Source organism: Falco peregrinus, chromosome 3 (assembly GCF_023634155.1).
Source record: "Falco peregrinus isolate bFalPer1 chromosome 3, bFalPer1.pri, whole genome shotgun sequence".
NCBI classification, from domain to species: domain Eukaryota; kingdom Metazoa; phylum Chordata; class Aves; order Falconiformes; family Falconidae; genus Falco; species Falco peregrinus.
Genome location: NC_073723.1, coordinates 13869316 through 13888028, shown reverse-complemented (window position 1 = coordinate 13888028; position 18713 = coordinate 13869316). Strand labels below are relative to the sequence as shown.

Genomic DNA, 18713 nt, shown 5'->3' with positions numbered 1-18713 from the left:
CAGCGCTCCCCGGGCACCCAGCGCTGCCCCCGGCACCCAGCGCTGCCCCCGGCACCCAGCGCTGCCCCCGGCACCCAGCGCTGCCCCCGGCACCCAGCGCTCCCGGGGCACCCAGCGCTGCCCCGGGCACCCAGCGCTCCCCCCGGCACCCAGCGCTGCCCCCGGCACCCAGCGCTCCCCGGGCACCCAGCGCTGCCCCCGGCACCCAGCGCTGCCCCCGGCACCCAGCGCTGCCCCGGGCACCCAGCGCTGCCCCCGGCACCCAGCGCTGCCCCCGGCACCCAGCGCTGCCCCGGGCACCCAGCGCTCACCGGCACCCAGCGCTCCCCGGCACCCAGCGCTCCCGGGGCACCCAGCGCTGCCCCCGGCACCCAGCGCTGCCCCCGGCACCCAGCGCTCCCCGGGCACCCAGCGCTGCCCCCGGCACCCAGCGCTCCCCGGCACCCAGCGCTGCCCCCGGCACCCAGCGCTCCCCGGCACCCAGCGCTCCCCGGGCACCCAGCGCTCCCGGGGCACCCAGCGCTGCCCCCGGCACCCAGCGCTCCCCGGGCACCCAGCGCTGCCCCCGGCACCCAGCGCTGCCCCGGCACCCAGCGCTCCCCGGCACCCAGCGCTGCCCCCGGCACTCAGCGCTGCCCCCGGCACCCAGCGCTCCCCGGCACCCAGCGCTCCCGGGGCACCCAGCGCTCCCCGGCACCCAGCGCTGCCCCGGGCACCCAGCGCTCCCCGGCACCCAGCGCTGCCCCCGGCACCCAGCGCTGCCCCCGGCACCCAGCGCTCCCCGGCACCCAGCGCTCCCCGGCACCCAGCGCTCCCGGGGCACCCAGCGCTGCAGGAACCGCACCTGCTCGGTCACCTCCCGCGGGCTGGGACGGTTGTGTCCGCAAGCCAGAGGAGGGAGGAAGGGAGTGGAACATCTGTAATACCCGGCTGCTCCTCGACGTCGGGGCCAAGTCTCCCTGGGGGAAAAGCTGAAATTCCTGGCGGGGTCTCCCTTAATCCCATTCTTTATCAGCTTAATTTCGGGCGGTGCAAGGCCCTGCCTTTGCCTCCCAGCAACGCCGAAGGAAAAGGTGAAGGAAAAGCCGGCATCCCCCATTTGAAACCCTCCCGACCCGCCGGAAAGCTCCGCTCATTTTTAGTCTCAGTGTAGGTGAATTAAAGATGATTAAACCTTTTCTCATCGAAATCCCTTTGGAGAAGCCTTGGCGCTGGGGAAGAGGGAGGGGACCCTGTGCGCCCCCTTCCCTTCCCCTGCACGCCCTGTGCAGGCCTGCAAGTGCCGGGGCTTGCGCCAGCGCCCCCTAACCCGTGGGGAGCGGTGCCGGTGGCCCCGGTGCCGTGGCAGGTTCCGCTGACCCCGGGCGCGGACTCCATTTCCCGAGGAGCCGAGCGGCGGCGCCCGGTGACGGTGGCAGGAAGCGCGGCTGAGCCGAGCCGAGCCGCGCCGCGCCGCGCCGAATCCAGCCGAGCCACCGCCGAAGCCAGCCGAGCCGCCGCCGAAGCCAGCCGAGCCGCCGCCGAAGCCAGCCGAGCCGCCGCCGAAGCCAGCCGAGCCGCCGCCGAAGCCAGCCGAGCCGCCGCCGAAGCCAGCCGAGCCGCGCCGAAGCCAGCCGAGCCGCCGCCGAAGCCAGCCGAGCCGCGCCGACCCCCCCGCCCACTGGAGTGTTTGTGGGGGCAGTCCCCCTCACGCGGGGGTGCTGAGGGGGGGTGGTGTAGAAGCGGGGTGTCCCCAAAGAGGGGGGACAGTACGGAGGGGAGAGCCGCAGGGGGTGTGAGGGGTGTAAGGGCCCCCGCGGTGGGAGGCTCGGAGTTGGGGTGGGGTCGGCGCTGCGGGAGGGGGCCTGGGTGCAGGGAGGAGTGGGGTGCAGAGCTGGGACTGGGGGTGCGGGGAGGAGTGGGGTGCAGAGCTGGGACGGGGGGTGCAGGGGAGGCTCGGGGTGCAGAGCTGGGTGCAGACCTGGGACTGCGGGGCGGTTGGGTGTCAGGGTGCGCCTCCGTTTCGGGAGGCCGGGCAGTGCCGTGCTGCGTGGCACGGTCTGGCCCCAGCCCTGGTGCGGCGTGTGCACGGGGAGCCCGCGGGCCACCAGCCAGTTCCATTAATTAGCAACTACAGCTGATGAGTTTCTGCTGCCCTGGCCTGGCCACGTCACCACCAAGCACACTGCTTCCACTTTGGTTTTTGCTTTTGCTGGCAGAAGCAGATAAAAGCCCCCCCCCCCCCAAATTAGCTCACCAGCCTGATGTGTGGCTGATGTTCATTGGGCACCCACACCATGGAGGGGGTGAGCTTGGTGGGCTGTAGTGGGGTGCACCACAAGGTGACCCCAGCTTAGCCTGCCCCCCCCCCCCCCCCCAACTCTCCACAGAGTTTTGGCCACAATGGAGGGGGCTGGGCTAGTGGGCAAGCACATCCTGGTGACGGGTGGCACTGGCTTGGCGGGAAGAGCCATCGAGAAGGTGGTGGCTGATGGAGAGGGGCAGCTGGACGAGGAGTGGATCTTCATGTTCTTCAGAGATGCTGACATGATGTGAGTTGACTCTGTGGGTTTTTTACTTGGAAAGCCCCCAGTCTGCTCTCTTGACTCCACTGAACCCCCAAATTTCCTGTCCCAGGAGCACCACAGAGACCAAAGCCCTGTTTGAGCTGTGCAAGCCCACCCATGTCATCCACCTGGCTGCCATGGTCGGAGGCCTCTTCAGAAACATCTGCTACAACCTGGATTTTTGGGTGAGCACCTGGGTATCAGGTCCTAACAGGGTCCCTGTGGATGCTGCAACACTCTGCCCTCCCTGAGCTGGGACATGGGGACACAACTTGCTCTGCTCCCAAAATCCAAACCAGAGCTCCTCTGGTTTCTAGAGTTATTAATGAGTTATTACCCATAGGGTGCAGGGTTTTGGGGGTCCCCACCCTGCAGATCTGAGAAATCTCTCCATCCCCAGAGGAGAAACATACTCATCAACGACAATGTCCTGCACTCGGCATACGAGACAGGGGTGCAGAAGGTGGTCTCCTGCCTCTCCACCTGTATCTTCCCAGACAAGATGACATACCCCATTGATGAGAGCATGGTGAGCATCTCTGTCCCTAGGCACCTCCCAGGAGACATCCCTGCCCTGCTTAATTCTCTTCTCTCCTATCCCCAGATTCACAATGGGCCACCTCACAGCTCCAACTTTGGCTACTCCTATGCCAAGAGGATGATCGACATCCAGAATAGGTGCGTGTTGGGGAGGAGGGGAGGTGAGGCATGGGAGAGTTCTTGCAGGCTGTGAGCACCCAGCGGTTATCAGGCCAAGCGGAATCCCCTGGGACTCCCAGGAATTAAACTGAGCTGGGGAGGTACCTGGGCTCAGCGGATGGAAATGCCACTAGCCAAAGTCTTCTGGAGACATCTTTGTGCTGGAGGGGGGTGAGCCCACCCACACCTTCCCTGCTCTCACCCAGGGGCTACTTTGAGCAGCATGGCTGCCGCTTCACCACTGTCATCCCCACCAACGTCTTTGGGCCACATGACAACTTCAACATCGAGGATGGGCATGTCTTGCCTGGGCTCATCCACAAGGTCTACCTGGCCAAACGTGAGTGTAGCAGGACTTCTTGTGGCCTTTTTTGGGAGCATTGGGTTGTTGTGGGGATTTTTTTGTTGGTTTAGTTTTTTTTCTTCCTGCTTGCTTAATCAGCTGTTCTGCAGAGTAGCCAGGGTGGGTGAAGGTAGCTCAAGTGCTCATGGACACACTTTCCTTCCTCCTGCAGAAACTGGCTCTGCTCTGACTGTCTGGGGCACTAGCAAGCCCAGAAGACAGTTCATCTACTCTCTGGTATGCATGGCCTCAGGGACCTCTGGGAGCACTCATGTCCCACAGCTTGGGGGAGGGCAGAGTAGGGGGCCGGGGGTGGGGTGGGGTGGGGTGGGTGGGTGGGGAGCAGTGCCTGGATTTCAGCAGGGTCTGAGCCCACCTGGGTTGTCCCAGGAAGCATTGGCCATCCTCAGGGTTGGGTCCCCTTGTGATGGGAGGGCTGGGGGACAGCAGCCACCCCCCAAGAGCCATCTACCCCTCCACAGGACCTGGCCCGGCTTTTCCTTTGGGTCCTGCGGGAATACGATGAGGTGGAGCCCATCATTTTGTCAGGTAAGCACTGCCCATCCCTGCCACAACCCTGCCTCCAGCCTCTTCAAGAGGATGGGAGAATCATGCTGTCATGGTTTAACCGTGGCTGGCAACCAAACAGTACCGGCAACCAGACACCATGCAGCCACTTGCTTACTCCCCCCCACCCAGCGGGGTTGGGGGGAGAATCAGAAAGGAATGTAAAATTTAAGGGTTGAGGTAAGAACAATTTAATAATTTAAACAGAATAAAGAGATAAGAACAACAGTAATAACAATAATAATAATAATCATAATAACAACAACAATTAGGATGGAAAGATGGAGAAAAAGGGTAAAACCCAAAGGAAGGGAAAAGGAAACCAAGTGATGCACAGTACAACTGCTCACCACCCGCTGGCCGATGCCCAGCCAGTCCCGGAGAAACGATCCCCCCCAGCTAACCTCCCAAGTTTATATACCAAGCATGATGTCCCATGGTATGGAATACCTCTTTGGCTGGTTCAGGTCACCTGTCCTGGCTGTGTCCCTTCCCGGTCTCTTGTGCCCCTCCAGCATTCTGGCTGGCAAGGCCCAAGAAACTGTGAAGTCCTTGAGTCTAGTATGAACATTACCCAACAACAACTAGAAACATCAGTGTGGTTATCACCATTGCTCTCACCTGAGAGCCAAAACAGCACTGTACTAGCTACTAAAGAAAAAAGTTAACTCCGTCCCAGCTGAAACCAGGACACATGCCCTGCTCCATAGTGGGAGAAGAAGATGAAGTGTCCATCAGGGAGGCAGCAGAGGCAATTGTGGAGGCCATGGACTTCAGGGGAGAGCTTGTTGTATCCTTTACTACAGAATGGCCTCCCCTTGCTTGCAGGGCTGCTACAGCATGGGGGGGACCCCACTTTCCACCAGCAGCCACAGGGCTCCGGGGGAGATGCTGTGGTCCAGAGCATTGCTCCCGCTGCCCCAGCCAGGACACAGCGGGGCAGAACAAGACCCATCTTTCCCCTTTGGTTTCCCTTAATCCTTCCCATCCCAGTTTGATACCACCAAGGCAGACGGGCCGTTCAAGAAGACGGCCAGCAATGCCAAGCTGCGGCGCTACCTACCCAGCTTCCAGTTCACACCCTTCAGGCAAGGTGAGATGGGAGGCTCCACCAAACATGGAGGTCCTACCCACTGCAGTTAGCTTTGATGGCATCAAGGTGGTCCAGCCTTTCAACACTTAAAGGGGGCTCAGAAGGATGGGGACTGACTTTTTAGCAAGGCCTGTAGTGATAGGACAGGGGTTAATGGTTTTAAACTACAAGAGGGTAGATTCAGACTAGATACATGGAAAGTTTTTACACTGAAGGTGGTGAGACACTGCATCAGGTTGCCTAGAGGGGTGGTAGATGCCCCATCACTGAAAACATTCAAGGTTATGTTAGATGGGGCTCTGAGCAACCTGATCTAGTTGAAGATGTCCCTGCCCATGGCAGGGGGGTTGGACTAGATGACCTTTAGAGGTCCCTTCCAACCCAAACTGTTCTGTGAGTCTATGAACAAACTGCATTCCCAATCCCAAAACCCATCCCATCTTCTCCCTCCCCAGCTGTGAAGGAGACCTGTGCCTGGTTCAACACTAACTACGCCAACGCCAGGAAGTGACAGGCCAACACAGCACTGGCACCGGCATCATCCTCTTCAACTCAGGGTTGTCCTTTTTTTGGGGTAGAGGACTGGGCTGGGGGAGTGCCAGTCACATTCCCAAAGTAAAAGGGGGCCAGAGCCCAGTGAGCAGCCCCCACATTCTTGCCCACTGCTGGGAGCGGCACAGGATGCCCAGGGGAGGAAGTCTGGGGCACCCCAAAGGTGCTGACACCCCAGACCAGTTAGTAGCAGCCAGCTGGAGCCACCACTACCAGCCACCTTGGCTGTGTCCAAGAGTCTGGTGGTTCTGGCTGAGCTGTAATGGGCTACACTGCTAATTGCCTGTAATTAGGCTGTAATAAAGGGAAGGTGATCAGGGTTCCTCTGGCACAGGAATGGCAGCTGGGCATTTGCTGTTGCTTTTGCACATGAGGATGGTCCCAACGCCCTAGCATCAGGGGGACCAGAATGAGGAAGGCACCAGCTGTAAATATGGATTTATTAAAATATTTCAAAATAGCATAAAACTGGTAAGATAAGGAGCATCCACCCTGCAGCACAGTCCTGTATCCATGTCAAATTGCACCCTTAGGGTCCTGAGCACCATTCTGCCAGGATCTAGAAGAGCCAAAAAAGGGTTTTAAACTTCTCTGGGAGGGGGGCAGAGGGTCAAACATGGAGGTACGAGTCCCTGACCAAGCCGCTGCATGAGGCTTAACCAGTGGTGTGGAGATGGCAGAAATCCTGCCCATGGATGGCTTCTTTCCAGCATTGCTGCTCAGCCCCAATGAGCCCCTGGCATGGGGACCATAGGGACAGTAAGGACCTACAGAGGGAGGAGAGACCTGTCAGCACCCCAGGAAGCCCCCAGTGGGACTGTCCCCCCACGGTTGGGTCACTGGCTGCACCCCGAGGTGACCCCAGCCCCTGATGTCCCTGGAGAAGGGATGTCCTCTATGGTTGGTACTCGTATGTCGCTGGCTAGAGGCTGGCTCAGGCTGCAGGGTTTGGGCTCCCAGCACTTCCCACCACCCATGGCTGGCTCCAGCATCGCCTGGCTGAGGAAGAAGGGGTTTAGACAGGGCATCCTGCAGCCCTGCAGGAGATGTCCCTTGTCCCCTGATGACATGTAGGTCTTACAGGATGTGCCTTGGCCATCATTGCAGGACATACACCGCCACCCAAAATTTCTCCCTGTGTGTCACATCCCCAGCCCTGGCTCCTCTCCCAATGAGGTATCCTGCACCCAAAGGTGCACTGACAACGAGGACACCCCAGCCCTAGAGGGCCTGACCCTCAGGGGGACCTAGCTGGCCCCTAGGAGCAGGGTCTGGATGAATCTGGGGACATCCCACCCAGCTCAGGCTTGCCCTATACAAGCTCAGTTTTGTACTCCAGCCACCAGGGATGGGTGACACCCGCCCTGGTAAACCAGGGAGGCCTCCTGCCGTCACTGGGTGCTGCTCCAGGTATGAGAGCCCTGCAAGAACATGGCATGGGTGGTGACACTCCCAGCACTGCTGTCCTTAGGTAGACGGTGGGGACACCCTGGAATGCTGTGCATACCCTAGCATAGTTTGGAGATGCTCTGGGGTAAAACATGCCCCAGCACAGGATGGGGATGTGCTGGGGCTTCAGATCCCTGTGCTAGAGCCACTACACCTCCCACTTCATGGTCGTCTCTCCCATGTCCCCCTGCCCAGACAGCTCTCACCTTGCAGGCAGCTCATCTCCCTCCTGTCCAGCTCTTCATGCAAGAGCTTCATTTCACACTTCCTGCATGGGAAGAAGGAGAACTAGAGTCCCATGGCATTGGTGGCTTCTGTGTCACCATCACGATGGCAGCTCACTCACCAGCCTCCCCTCACCAATGTCTGGGCAGAAATAAACCAAGGATCTAGGATGAGATAGCAAAAAGCTATCAAGATGTGTGCAGCCCACCCCTCTCCTCCTGAGGGCCAGCAGCCCAGCCCACCCCACGTGAAGACCAGCAGCCTTCCCCTCCCCTCCCCTCCCCTCCCCTCTCCTCTCCTCCCATACCCTCCCCACCGCTCTCCTCTCCCGTCTCATCCACTCTCGTCCCTTCTACACCCTTCTCTCCACTGCTCCGCTCTCAATTCCTCTCCTGTTCCCCTCCTCTCCCCTGCCTGGCCTCTCCTCTCTCCTCCACTCCCCTCCCCGCCTATCTCCACTCCTCTCCTCCTCTCTCCTCCCCCATACATCCCATCCCATCCCATCCCATCCCATCCCATCCCATCCCATCCCATCCCATCCCATCCCATCCCATCCCTTCCACGCTCCACTCCTGTCCCCTCTCCTCTCATCCACTCCTTTACTTTACCTTACCTTACCCTCCCCTCGGTTCCCCTCTGCTCCCCTTTTAATTCCTCTCCTCTGTTCCCCTCCCCTCCTCTCCCCGCCCATCTTCACACCTCACCTCCTCTCACCTCCTCTCTCTTCTCCTACTCTCTCCTCCTCCCCTCCCTTTACATCCCCTCCCCTCCCTTCCACACTGCCCTTGCCTCTCTCCTCCACGCCTCGCCTCCTCTCCCCTCCCTTCCCCATACATTCCATCCCATCGGTTCCCCTCACCTCTCCTCTCTTAACTCTCTGCTCTCCTCCCTTCCCCATACATCCCCTCCCACGCACTCCTTTCCTCTCCCCTTCCCTCCTCTCCACTCCCTGCTCCTCCCTGCCCCTCTCCTCTTCTCCCCTCTCCCCTCCCTTCCCCACTCTTGCCCTCCCCACCCCTCCCCTCGCCTCTCTCCACCTCGCCTGGCCTCCTCTCCTCCCCTCTCCTCCTTTCCTCTCACCTCCCCTCTCTCCTCCCTTCCCCATACGTCCCCTCCCCTCCCCTCCCCATACATCCCTTCCTTCCTCTCCCTCTCTACCCCTCTCCTCCCCTGCCCTCCTATCCATTCCCCACCCCTATCCTCTACTCTCCTTTCTTCTCCAGTTCCCCACCCCTCCCCAACTCCCCTCCTCTGCTCTCCTTTCCTCCAGTCTCTCCCACACCCTTCCCCTCCACACTGCTTCCCTCCCCTTACTTAGGCTTCCCTGAAAGTTTTCATACTTTGCGTTAAGTTGGTTAGTAGGCTTAGGACATTTAAGTTACCTAGGATTATGGCCATTACAGTGTATGGTTTTAGCGTGGTTAGGGGGAGAAATTCAGATTCCTGAAACCCGGTGAAGGTGCTAGTTGAGGTAAGTTTAGGCCCTAAAACTCGTTGAAGGTTCTAATGGTGAAGACTTGATGTACTGAGGCCTGAGCAACAGGCCCTCAGCCAAAGTTGGCCTTTAGATGAACCTACCAACGGAATGTTATGGAGAGATACATATATATTTAGTATTCTATCATGAGTGAAAGAGGCATGATCCTTAGTGAACTATGTATGATCCTTAGCGAAAGATGAAGCTGAAGATAAACTGGAATCGTGAGTGAAGAGATAGCACATCCTTCCTTGCTTAGACGCAGGTCACCAAGGCCATGAATCCAGCTGTTTGGCCTTGTTTGGAACCAGGTGGTCAAAATTCAGTAGATAAAGGAAACTCCCTCAGGTCCTCCCTGAGCCCTGGCCAGGCTTTGGTGGGATCTGAGGGGAGAGTGAAACCAGGTGTTTCCACATTTGCAATTAGGTGGGCTTTTTTATTCAATAGTACAAATGCTGGACACTCTTGCAGCGACTTTAGAGACCTTGCCTATGAGGGGACACCCTGTGTAGGATTCCCCCATTGCCAGGAGAGGCTGTCCACATCCTTGCTGCAAGAGGGGCTCCACAGCACCTGTGGACCTGAGGACAGTAATGTATTAAGGCAATTGGTATATGTATCTTCCTTCATCGCTATAGCTAACCTGGAGTAGTAATGATTAGGTCCATTGCCTTGCTTATCTGTTCTATTGCTTGAATCAGGGTATTGTAGGCTCATCCTTTTTGTATGTGCGTATTGCCTTCTTTTCTGTATGAATGTGAAACCAACAGTAAATAAAGGTTATTTTCTCTATTGGTGTCTGTGTGCTATCTAGCGACCTCACCATGTGACAAAACAAGGCCTTAAGTGAAAACAGTTTAGGCCCTACTTGTTGACGAAGGCCCTAACTGAGGTAAGTTTAGGCCTCAAAACATGGCAAAGGCCCTAACAGAGGTAAGCTGAAGTCCTGAAACATGGCACAGGCCCTGATTTTTTGTCCTGAACTTGGCAAAGGCCCTAAAACTTAATGAATACCCTAGATGAGGTAAGTTTATGCACTAATATGGGAGAGGAGGATAGAGAATGTCTGAAGAGAGATATATGAAAGGAGGATGGAGAACGTCTGATCTGGCAAGAGATGAGAGAACACCTGGGTATTGTGAAGGAAGGTAAGAAAGTTAAACGTGGTTATCTAGTAGCAAATAGGTGTCTGCATGCTTGTAGTGAAATATGGCTATGTAACTGCATGAATGCTTTCTGCCCTGAGCCTGGTGGTCCATACAACTGGAATTTGTATCTGGGCTCAGAAATATAAATATGAGCTTCTCTGTACAATAAAGTGTCTCTGGTTGCACCACAGCTTGAGTCCGTGCTTTCATACACTGCAACTGCTCACTTTTGCACTCATTCAGAGCCCAAATGCTCCATGGAACCACCCAGACACAACTGGGTGAGGGAGGAAAATGGAGGGGAAGGCAGGAAAGAAGAGGAGAGGGGAGGAAAGGGGAGAAAAAAAGTGGAGAGAGGAGGGGAAGGGAGCCTTGGGGGGGAAAGTGGTGGGGAGAGGGAGACAGGAGGGGAGGATTTGGGAGAGGAGGGGAAGGGAGGAAAGAGGAGGGTCGGAGAGCAGTTGAGAGGAGAGAGCAAAAGAGGAGAATGGAGGGGCGGGGAAGGGAGGAGTAAGGTGGGGACGGGATAGGTGGGACGGGGAGGGCGGGGAGAGGAGAGGTGAGGAGTGATGAGGAGGATAGGGAGGGTAGAGGATGGGAAGTGTAGAGGATGGGAGGAGAGTTTAGGGAAGGGGACCCGAGAGGAGGAGGGAAGGGGAAAAAAGGGGACAGGAGAGGAGGGGCTGCTCCAGAGAGCCAAGAGTGGTGGCCCCTCCTCCTGGGGGCCGCAGCCCACCCCAGCCCACCCCACTCCTCCTGAGGACCAGCAGCCCACACCAGGTGTCCTGGTTTCAGCTGGGACGGAGTTAACTTTCTTCTTTAGTAGCTAGTACAGTGCTGTTTTGGCTCTCAGGTGAGAGCAATGGTGATAACCACACTGATGTTTCTAGTTGTTGTTGGGTAATGTTCATACTAGACTCAAGGACTTCACAGTTCCTTGGGCCTTGCCAGCCAGAATGCTGGAGGGGCACAAGAGACCGGGAAGGGACACAGCCAGGACAGGTGACCTGAACCAGCCAAAGAGGTATTCCATACCATGGGACATCATGCTTGGTATATAAACTTGGGGGGTTAGCTGGGGGGGATCGTTTCTCCGGGACTGGCTGGGCATCGGCCAGCGGGTGGTGAGCAGTTGTACTGTGCATCACTTGGTTTCCTTTCTCCCTTTCCTTTGGATTTTACCCTTTTGCCCCACCTTTCCATTATGATTGTTATTGTTATTATTGACATTACCGTTATTTTAATTTATGTTCTTACATTTTCATGCCATTTAAATTATTAAATTGTTCTTATCTCAACCCTCAAGTTTTACATTCCTTCCTGATTCTCCTCCCCACCCCTCTGGGTGGGGGGGAGTGAGTAAGTGGCTATGTGGGGCTTGGTTGTTGGCCGAGGTTAAACCATGACACCAGCCCCCTCTGCCTGGGGGCTGGCAGCCCAGCCCAGGGGACCTTGCCAAATGGCAGCAGGATGGGACATCCAGGATGGGCACCCAGGCTGGGTCCTAGCAGCAATCAAGGGTGCCATGCCTCTTCCTCCCTGCAACCATATCCCACTTGTCTGGGGTGGAGGTGAGCTGGTGATGGGGCTCCATCCTGCAAAGCATGGGCCAGGCTCCCCCAGCACTGTGTCAGGCAGCTGCCACCAGGCACTGCCCTGCAGGGAAGTGAGAGCATCGTTGAGGGTAGAGCACCTCCAGCTCACCCCTGTGATACTCTCAGAGTGGCATGTCCCCAAACAGATCCCCCCACACCTGTCCCCATCTGTTATGTCAAGGACCAGGAAAGCAGAGAATGCCAAGATACAGAGGAGCTTGCCAAGGGGGTTGGAGACAAGGAAAAGGAAGATTGCACAGGGCAGCATGAGCACCAGTAGCGTGACCGTTAGCAGAAAGCAGGAGTGTGTATGATGCAGGTGGATGTGGTACTTGGGCTCTGACATGTGGGACGGTAAGCAAGAACCAGCACCCATCTGCCCTCCAGCACCAAAGCATAGCTCACCAGCTGGGCCAGGGATGGCGCAGAGGTGCTGCAGATGGTTCTTCAGCCAGCTCCACGCACCCTCCATGGTTGCCAGCATCAGCCTGAGCCTCTGGCTGATCTGTTGCAGCTTCTCCATCACCTCCTTCATCCAGTGCTGCTGGGTCAGGTCACTCTCTGCATGTGGGGGAGATGGATATGGCATTGGGATAAGCCAGGCGAGCTGCACTCAAGGGTGTTCTGCTGCAAAAAGAACTGGGAATGGGGTTTGCCACCTTCCTACCTAGTTGGGAATGGATGTCCTGAGCTCTACCCTGCACGTGGTAGAGGTCTGACAGGAAAACCCAGTGCCCTTTCCCAGGCCTCACAACACCACAGCTGCTCACGTTCCCTGTAGGGAGAGCCAAGACGTTTCAGTCCCTAAAGTGGGACACAAGGATATATAGCAGCATCCCAGCTGGTGGCCCTTACCCGTCTGCTGGGTGATGTCCTCCACAAGCCAGGCCATCTAGTGCCACCAGCTGGCGACGCGGGTTTCATCCAGCACTGGCTGCTGCAGGCTGTGATGGACAGGGATCTCCAGTCTTGGCTGCGGCCACTGAGCCAGCCACTCCCACAGCTCCTCCTGGGGCGAATACTGGGGGGTACTGGAATGGTGGTGACAGGGGGCGGCTCCACAGCACCCCACAAACCATCACTCCATGGTGATGCCCACCACCACCTACCAGGTGGAAGCTGGCTCACCCTCAGCATTCAGCCTCCATCCCACGGTGCTGGGGAGACTGGAAAAGCCTTCAGAAGCAAGTAAAGCTGGCAAGGCTGAGGGTGGGAAGAGGGTTAGGAGTGGACACCCCCATCTGCCGCGACGGAAGTGGGCTGAACAAGGCTGGTTTTACCCCAAAATGAGGATGAGCAGCTGAGCAGAGGTGGCTGGGTGCCACTCAGGCTCTGCAACTACAAAGTTTAGGATTTTTTATTATTATTTTTTTTGGGGGGGTGGGGGCGGGAACTGCAATGGATTAATACAGAATTTGGGGTGGAATTGGAGAAAACAGGATTTGAGGTGCCCTGCCCTGGCACTTTACCATATCTGACATGCAGTGGTGTGTCCGGTGACCTTCAGTGCTGGCCCAGCAGTTGAACAGGTCAACCTCCAGCCTGGTCACTGGCCTGGCAGTTGAACAGGTCAACCTCCAGCCTGGTCACCTCCTCCTCACCCAAGTCAGCGCAGAATGAGCAGAGCCACACCATGACCTGGTGGCAGCAGGACTCAGCACCCGTGGGTGCCCCCAGCACAGCTGGAGTGAGCATATAGAGGGGTTGGTTTTGGGTGTGAAACAAGGAGAACTGCTTGAGTCCACCCCAAAACTTTGCCTTCAACCCCCAAAGACATACCATGCCAACACGAGGCAGCCCACACCAGGAAAAGCAGCTGCCCAGGGTGGTGGTGGTGGTGGTGGGGTGTCCTGGGGATCCCCTGTTTCCCCAGCCCGGGGGGAGACCCACAGCCACACCTGATGGTGGCAGAAGTTCATGGGTGATGGCCCCCAGCAAGCGGCTTCAGTCTAGAACTGGTCAACACGTGCTGCCACCTCAGAGGGGACAGATGGGCGGATCCCCAGCTTCTCTGGGCAGATGCCAAAGCCCAGCCACCCACAAAACCTGGCAGTGGTGCAGAGGAGCAGCACAGCCCAGCAGCTCCAGGGCATGATGATGATGATGATGACGACTGGGGGTTCCTGCAGGGAGAAAAGAGTGGGGAGCACCCCAACACCAGGACCAGCCCCCCACCAAGGTCAAGGACAGGTCTGGGGGACCGCCCATTGAGGCTACCCATCCCATTGCGGGGGGACCCCCCCCAGTACACTCAGGGGTACCTGGGGCTCGGCTGATGGTCCAGCCCCGGGGCGGTGGAGGCGGCTGGGGACCCCCACGCGCGTAAACCGCGGCGGCTCCGCCCCAGCCACAGCCCCCAGGCCACCTCCCGCGCCTGCGCAGACACCCGCCACTCTTCCGGGCCCCGCCTCTAATAACCAAGAGCCGCCAATGGGTGAGCAGGGGCGGGCAAAGCGCAGCCAATGGGCGTTCGTGGGCGGGGCCTGGGGGGGGCGTGTCGGTGCGGTGGCCGGAGCGATGGAGGCGGTGGAGCTGCGAGTGGGGTTCGTGGGCGCCGGGCGGATGGCGGGTGGCCTGGCCCGGGGGCTGCTGCGGGCAGGTACGGGCAGGGGAGAGGCCCGGGAGGCCCTGTCCCACAGAGCGGTGTGGGGACATGGGGACAGCCCTGTCCTTCCTCTCCCCGGCTTCCCTGCCCTCCGTGGGGTCCCTTCCCCGTAGGGCAGGGTGGGGATATGGGGACAGCCCTGTCTTGTCCCCCTCCCGAGGTTCCCTGCCCTCACAGTGGGGGCATAGCCCTGTCCCCTCTCCCTGGGTGTCCTTGGTTGTCCTCGCCCCATAGGGTAGTGTGGGGATGGCCCTGCCCGTACTCAGAAGCTGGGAGATGGCCACTGCATTTGGGGTCACCTCCCTTGCCGCTGCACCATGGCACAACTGGGTGCACCTCAGCTGACCCACTGGGTGCCCACAGCTGTCCCCATGGGGTGCCTATGCCAGCCAGACTGGCAGAATCTGGCCCTCTTTGTGCTGTGTCCCCTAGGCTGATTGTGCAGGGGTTGGAGGAGAAGAGCACATCCCAGCTAGTATCAGGTTCCCTGGGCTTGTGCTGGGGTGTCCCCAACACCCTGGGGCCACCCCAGCCACTCACCCTGGTTCCTGTGTTCCCCAAGGGAAGGTGCCAGCCAGCAACGTCCTGGCCAGCGCTCCCTCGGACAAAAACCTGGATGCCTGGCAGGTGAGTGGGGCCATGGAGTGACAAGTCACCCCACTCGGTGGCCGTGGAAGGGTGAGGCATGCTGGGGTGCCCCTTGTCACAGTTTTGGGGCACCCTTTACCCCTTTGCAGGGCTTTGGCTCATCCTTCCCAGGTCTGGGTGAAATCCAGGCAGAGCCTTGGTGGCTTTGCGGCCAGAGTGGGTCCCCATGCCATGTCCCCCCATGTGAATGTGCCTTGTCCATGGAGGTGGGGGGTGCCAAGCTGTGACACCTCTCCCTGCTCACGCAGGAGTCAGGCTGCCGGACCACTCACTGTAACCTGGAGGTGCTGCAGGAGAGCACCCTGGTCTTCCTGGCCACCAAACCCCACATCCTACCGGGCGTCCTGCAGGAGATCCGTCCTGCTGTGGGACCCCACCACATCATTGTCTCGCTGGCAGCTGGTGTCACCCTCCAGACACTGCAGCGGGTGAGCCTCCACCTTTTCCTCTTCCTCCTCCTCCCATTTGCACCCAAGCCTGTGGAGAAGGACATGCTGCTGTGGCTCTCTACCCACCCACATTGCATCTCCATGTTCTTCCCTATGGACCATGCTTCTCTGCCAGCCCCATGGGGGGCTGTGATACCCACTGGTGTCTCAGGGCACCCTTGGGTGCTCCCCAGAGCTAGCACCCTTCTCCCATCCCTGTCTCTCCCCAGCTTCTCCCTGCTGGGACCAAGGTGCTGCGGCTCATGCCCAACCTGCCATGTGTGGTACAGGCAGGGGCAATGGTCTTCGCCCGGGGTAGCAGTGCTGGTGACGGGGAAGCTGCCCTGCTGAAGAGCCTGCTGTCATCCTGTGGGCTCTGTGAGGAGGTCCCTGAATCCTACATCAACATCCACACTGGCCTCAGTGGCAGCGGAGTGGCCTACGTAAGCACCCACACTCAGTGGGCACCAGCTCACCAGCAGGACATGGGACACCAGCAGAAATCCCACCTATGTGGGGCTGGGGTTTGGGGTCCCCACTTGTGCCACGCTCACCCCTGATGTTCTTCTTCCCCAGGTGTACCTGTTTGCCGAAGCCTTGGCTGAAGGAGCAGTAAAGATGGGCATGCCAGGTGGCTTAGCCAGTAGGATCGCAGCTCAGACGCTGCTGGTGAGTCAGTGCTGTCATTCAGGGACACCTAGCATCACTCCTCTCCCCACTACCCCACAGCTCCCACCTGGCTTGGGCATCCTGTCACTGTTGCTGCTCTGGGCGTCAGGGTGACAGAGTGAGGGAGGAGGTGTTGGGTGGCATTTCTCTCTTGAAACGAAGATAAGGCCACCAGAAGACAGCAAAGGGCATGGTGGTAGGACAGATGCTTCAGCACCTTGTCCCTTGCTGCAGGGGTGTGGGCCGTGGGAAGATGCTGCCATCCAATCCCTGGGCAAAGAGGAGGGTGTTTGGGAGGTCCCCTTTGTTTGACCCACCCTGATCTCCTGTAGGGTGCAGCAAAAATTATGCTGGAGACGGGGGAGCACCCGGCAAAGCTGCGAGGAGATGTCTGCACACCTGGGGGCACCACCATCCATGCGCTGCACCAGCTGGAGAAGGGTGCACTGCGAGCCACTGTCATGAATGCTGTGGAAGCAGCCACCAACCGGGCACGCGACATGGCTGAGGACTAGTGCTGAGCCCCTCCATTCTGTCCCCCATCGGGCGGGAGGGGTGATGGCGACCAGACTGAATCCCTTCAGGGAGCAGGGGACACCCCCAGGAGACCCTGGCTGGGGGTGGGAGATGGTGTGGACCTGTGTCCATGCCACATGCTACCTCTGCAGCACTGGGACCAAATAAACATGGGCAGCACAATGGCGGGCTTGGCTCTTTCTGGTCCCTTCAGTGCTAGAGGCTACTATTGTACCCACCATGGGGTCACCTATATGGGGAGGTGACAGCCATGGGTCCCTGGGCCAGTAGGGATGGAGTTGATGCCATGCCGGCTCTGTGTTCACCAGGGATGGAGCTGATGCCATGCTGGCTCTACACTCACTGATGCTGTGCCAGGATGTATGGCACTGAGGACAGGGATGGGGGCAGGGTTTTGGGATGGGGTGATCCCATGTCAAGCTTGCTGGGGCTGGACAGAGTGGCCACATCCCTGCGGCAGGTGGTATGTGGATGCCAAGGGACCCTGAGAAGTGGGAAGTTGGCAGGATGATGCTCTGGGGATGAGTACAGAGAAAGGCTTTGACTTTTACACATGGGCACTGGTGCCTGCTCCTCTGCTCAGCTCTGGAGATGTGTGCATGAACACAGAGCTGCTATCCACATCCCAAAATTATGAGTAAGAAGTCAACCAGCTGAAAAACATCCACCTTTCACTTTGGCGAGGGACCAGCATCACACCATGGGCCTGCAGATGGGTCCCTCTCTGGCAGCAAGGTGGTGGGATGGAAGCTGTCAGCTCTGGGGTGCTGTACATCAAGGGAGTAGAAATGCCTATCTGGAGAAGATCTGAGCCTTTTGTGTGCCCTAATTAAGCTTTGTTTGCTTCCCAGCACTTGCACGGATGCAATGAGTGATGATTTGCAATCTGCTTTGAAACCACGCAAAACATTGCTGGTGAAAGAAACAGCTGGATGCTGAGCCTCTGGCTCCTATGGCTTCGACTCTCTCCCCACGGTTGCTGTCACCCCAGATGTCAGTGGCACCAAGCCAAAAGAGATGCCACAGCCCTACAGTGCTGCCGGGTCATGCTAAAGCATGAACTTCCTGGACACTTCCTCAAGGCACCTAATTAATTAGCAAAGCTGCACAGAAGCCAGAGGCAGAGCTTGAGCCTGCCTGTGTCTCCTGCCGATCTCTATCCTTTGCTGTGGAGCCAGGGAAGGGGCTCACGGCACCTACGTGGTGCAGGGAAGCAGTGCTCCTCAAGGTTTCCAAGCTACCTGGTAGCTCTCTCCTTCTGCCTGCTTTTATCCCTGCCCTGTCCCCAGATTCCCCCAAGGTGATTCTGCTGGTCTCTCTGAAATATGCAGCCTACCAATTTCATTCTCGGGCATCTCCATCTCTTCTGTGTCCTCCACACCATTTCAACATACCTGGTGAAAAAGCCTTGGCAAAATCCAGCCCCACTGCTTGTGACACTGCTGACCTCAGCCCCTGGCCTTTCCCCATCTTCATGTGTCCTCCTAAAGGCTTTTGAGCTCTGGGGTTTCAGGTTGTCTTGCAGAGAAGCAGCATGTTCAATCCCAAAGCCAGGAAGCTGATGACCTTCATCAATTTGGTATGCACTAGTTTTAACAAAAATGGCTTAAATTCCAAAATTTTATTTAAAAAATCAGAACTCACTGCAGGTATATTATTGCTACTACCTTACTGCTAATATTCCTGCCTTCAAGAGAGGCATCTTCTGCCTGGTGAGATCACGGAGCAGATCCTCCTGGAAGGCATGCTGAAACCTATGGAAGGCAGGGACGTGGTTAGAGACAGCCAACATGGCTTTGCCAAGGGCAAGTTGTGCCTGAGAAAGGTAGTGGCCTTCTACAATGGAGTGACTGCATTGGTGAATAAGGGAAGAGCTATGGACGTCATCTACCTAGATCTCTGTATGGTGTTTGACATGGTCCCACACAACATTTGTGCTGCTAAATTGCAGAGAGGTGGGTTTGATGGGTGGACTGTTAGCTGGATCAGGTATTGGCTGGATGGCTGTGTCAATGGCTCCATGTCCAAGTAGAAACCAGTAATGCATGGTGTCCCTCAAGGATATGTACTGGGACCAATCTTATTAAATATTTCTATTGATGACATAGATGGTGGGATTGGGGGCACTCTCA

The 18713-nt window shown here is 57.8% G+C and overlaps 2 protein-coding genes and 1 long non-coding RNA gene across 7 annotated transcripts; 2 read left to right on the top strand and 1 right to left on the bottom strand.

The window, feature by feature from the left end:
* Window positions 1-1931: 1931 nt before the first annotated feature.
* GFUS (GDP-L-fucose synthase) lies at window positions 1932-8000 on the top strand. Of its 3 annotated transcripts, XM_055800518.1 has the most exons (10): window positions 1933-2531; window positions 2617-2731; window positions 2947-3075; window positions 3151-3224; window positions 3452-3585; window positions 3761-3825; window positions 4071-4137; window positions 4866-4945; window positions 5149-5248; window positions 5704-8000. In XM_055800518.1, exons 1-10 carry the CDS (start codon window positions 2383-2385, stop codon window positions 5757-5759), a joined length of 969 nt encoding a protein of 322 aa, XP_055656493.1. In that variant the 5' UTR covers window positions 1933-2382; the 3' UTR covers window positions 5760-8000. The 3 variants fall into 3 exon arrangements, 2 of the variants coding, with proteins under 2 accessions (XP_055656493.1, XP_055656492.1); XM_055800517.1 differs by having other exon boundaries at window positions 2890-3224; XR_008746636.1 differs by lacking the exon at window positions 5704-8000 and having other exon boundaries at window positions 1932-2531; window positions 2890-3224; window positions 4835-4945.
* Window positions 8001-12099: 4099 nt separating this feature from the next.
* LOC129784140 (uncharacterized) lies at window positions 12100-14058 on the bottom strand. Of its 2 annotated transcripts, XR_008746524.1 has the most exons (6): window positions 13956-14058; window positions 13270-13817; window positions 12804-13229; window positions 12550-12703; window positions 12362-12469; window positions 12100-12255 (listed from the first exon to the last, which is right to left on the bottom strand). It is a non-coding gene; the product is annotated as an uncharacterized LOC129784140 (long non-coding RNA). The 2 variants fall into 2 exon arrangements; XR_008746523.1 differs by having other exon boundaries at window positions 12550-13229.
* A 122-nt stretch (window positions 14059-14180) lies between these two features.
* Window positions 14181-16747, top strand: PYCR3 (pyrroline-5-carboxylate reductase 3). 2 transcript variants are annotated; one of them, XM_027784325.2, is made up of 6 exons: window positions 14181-14293; window positions 14862-14926; window positions 15196-15375; window positions 15666-15818; window positions 15952-16044; window positions 16377-16747. In XM_027784325.2, exons 1-6 carry the CDS (start codon window positions 14212-14214, stop codon window positions 16557-16559), a joined length of 756 nt encoding a protein of 251 aa, XP_027640126.1. In that variant the 5' UTR covers window positions 14181-14211; the 3' UTR covers window positions 16560-16747. The 2 variants fall into 2 exon arrangements, with proteins under 2 accessions (XP_027640126.1, XP_005235865.1); XM_005235808.4 differs by having other exon boundaries at window positions 15606-15818.
* Window positions 16748-18713: the final 1966 nt, after the last annotated feature.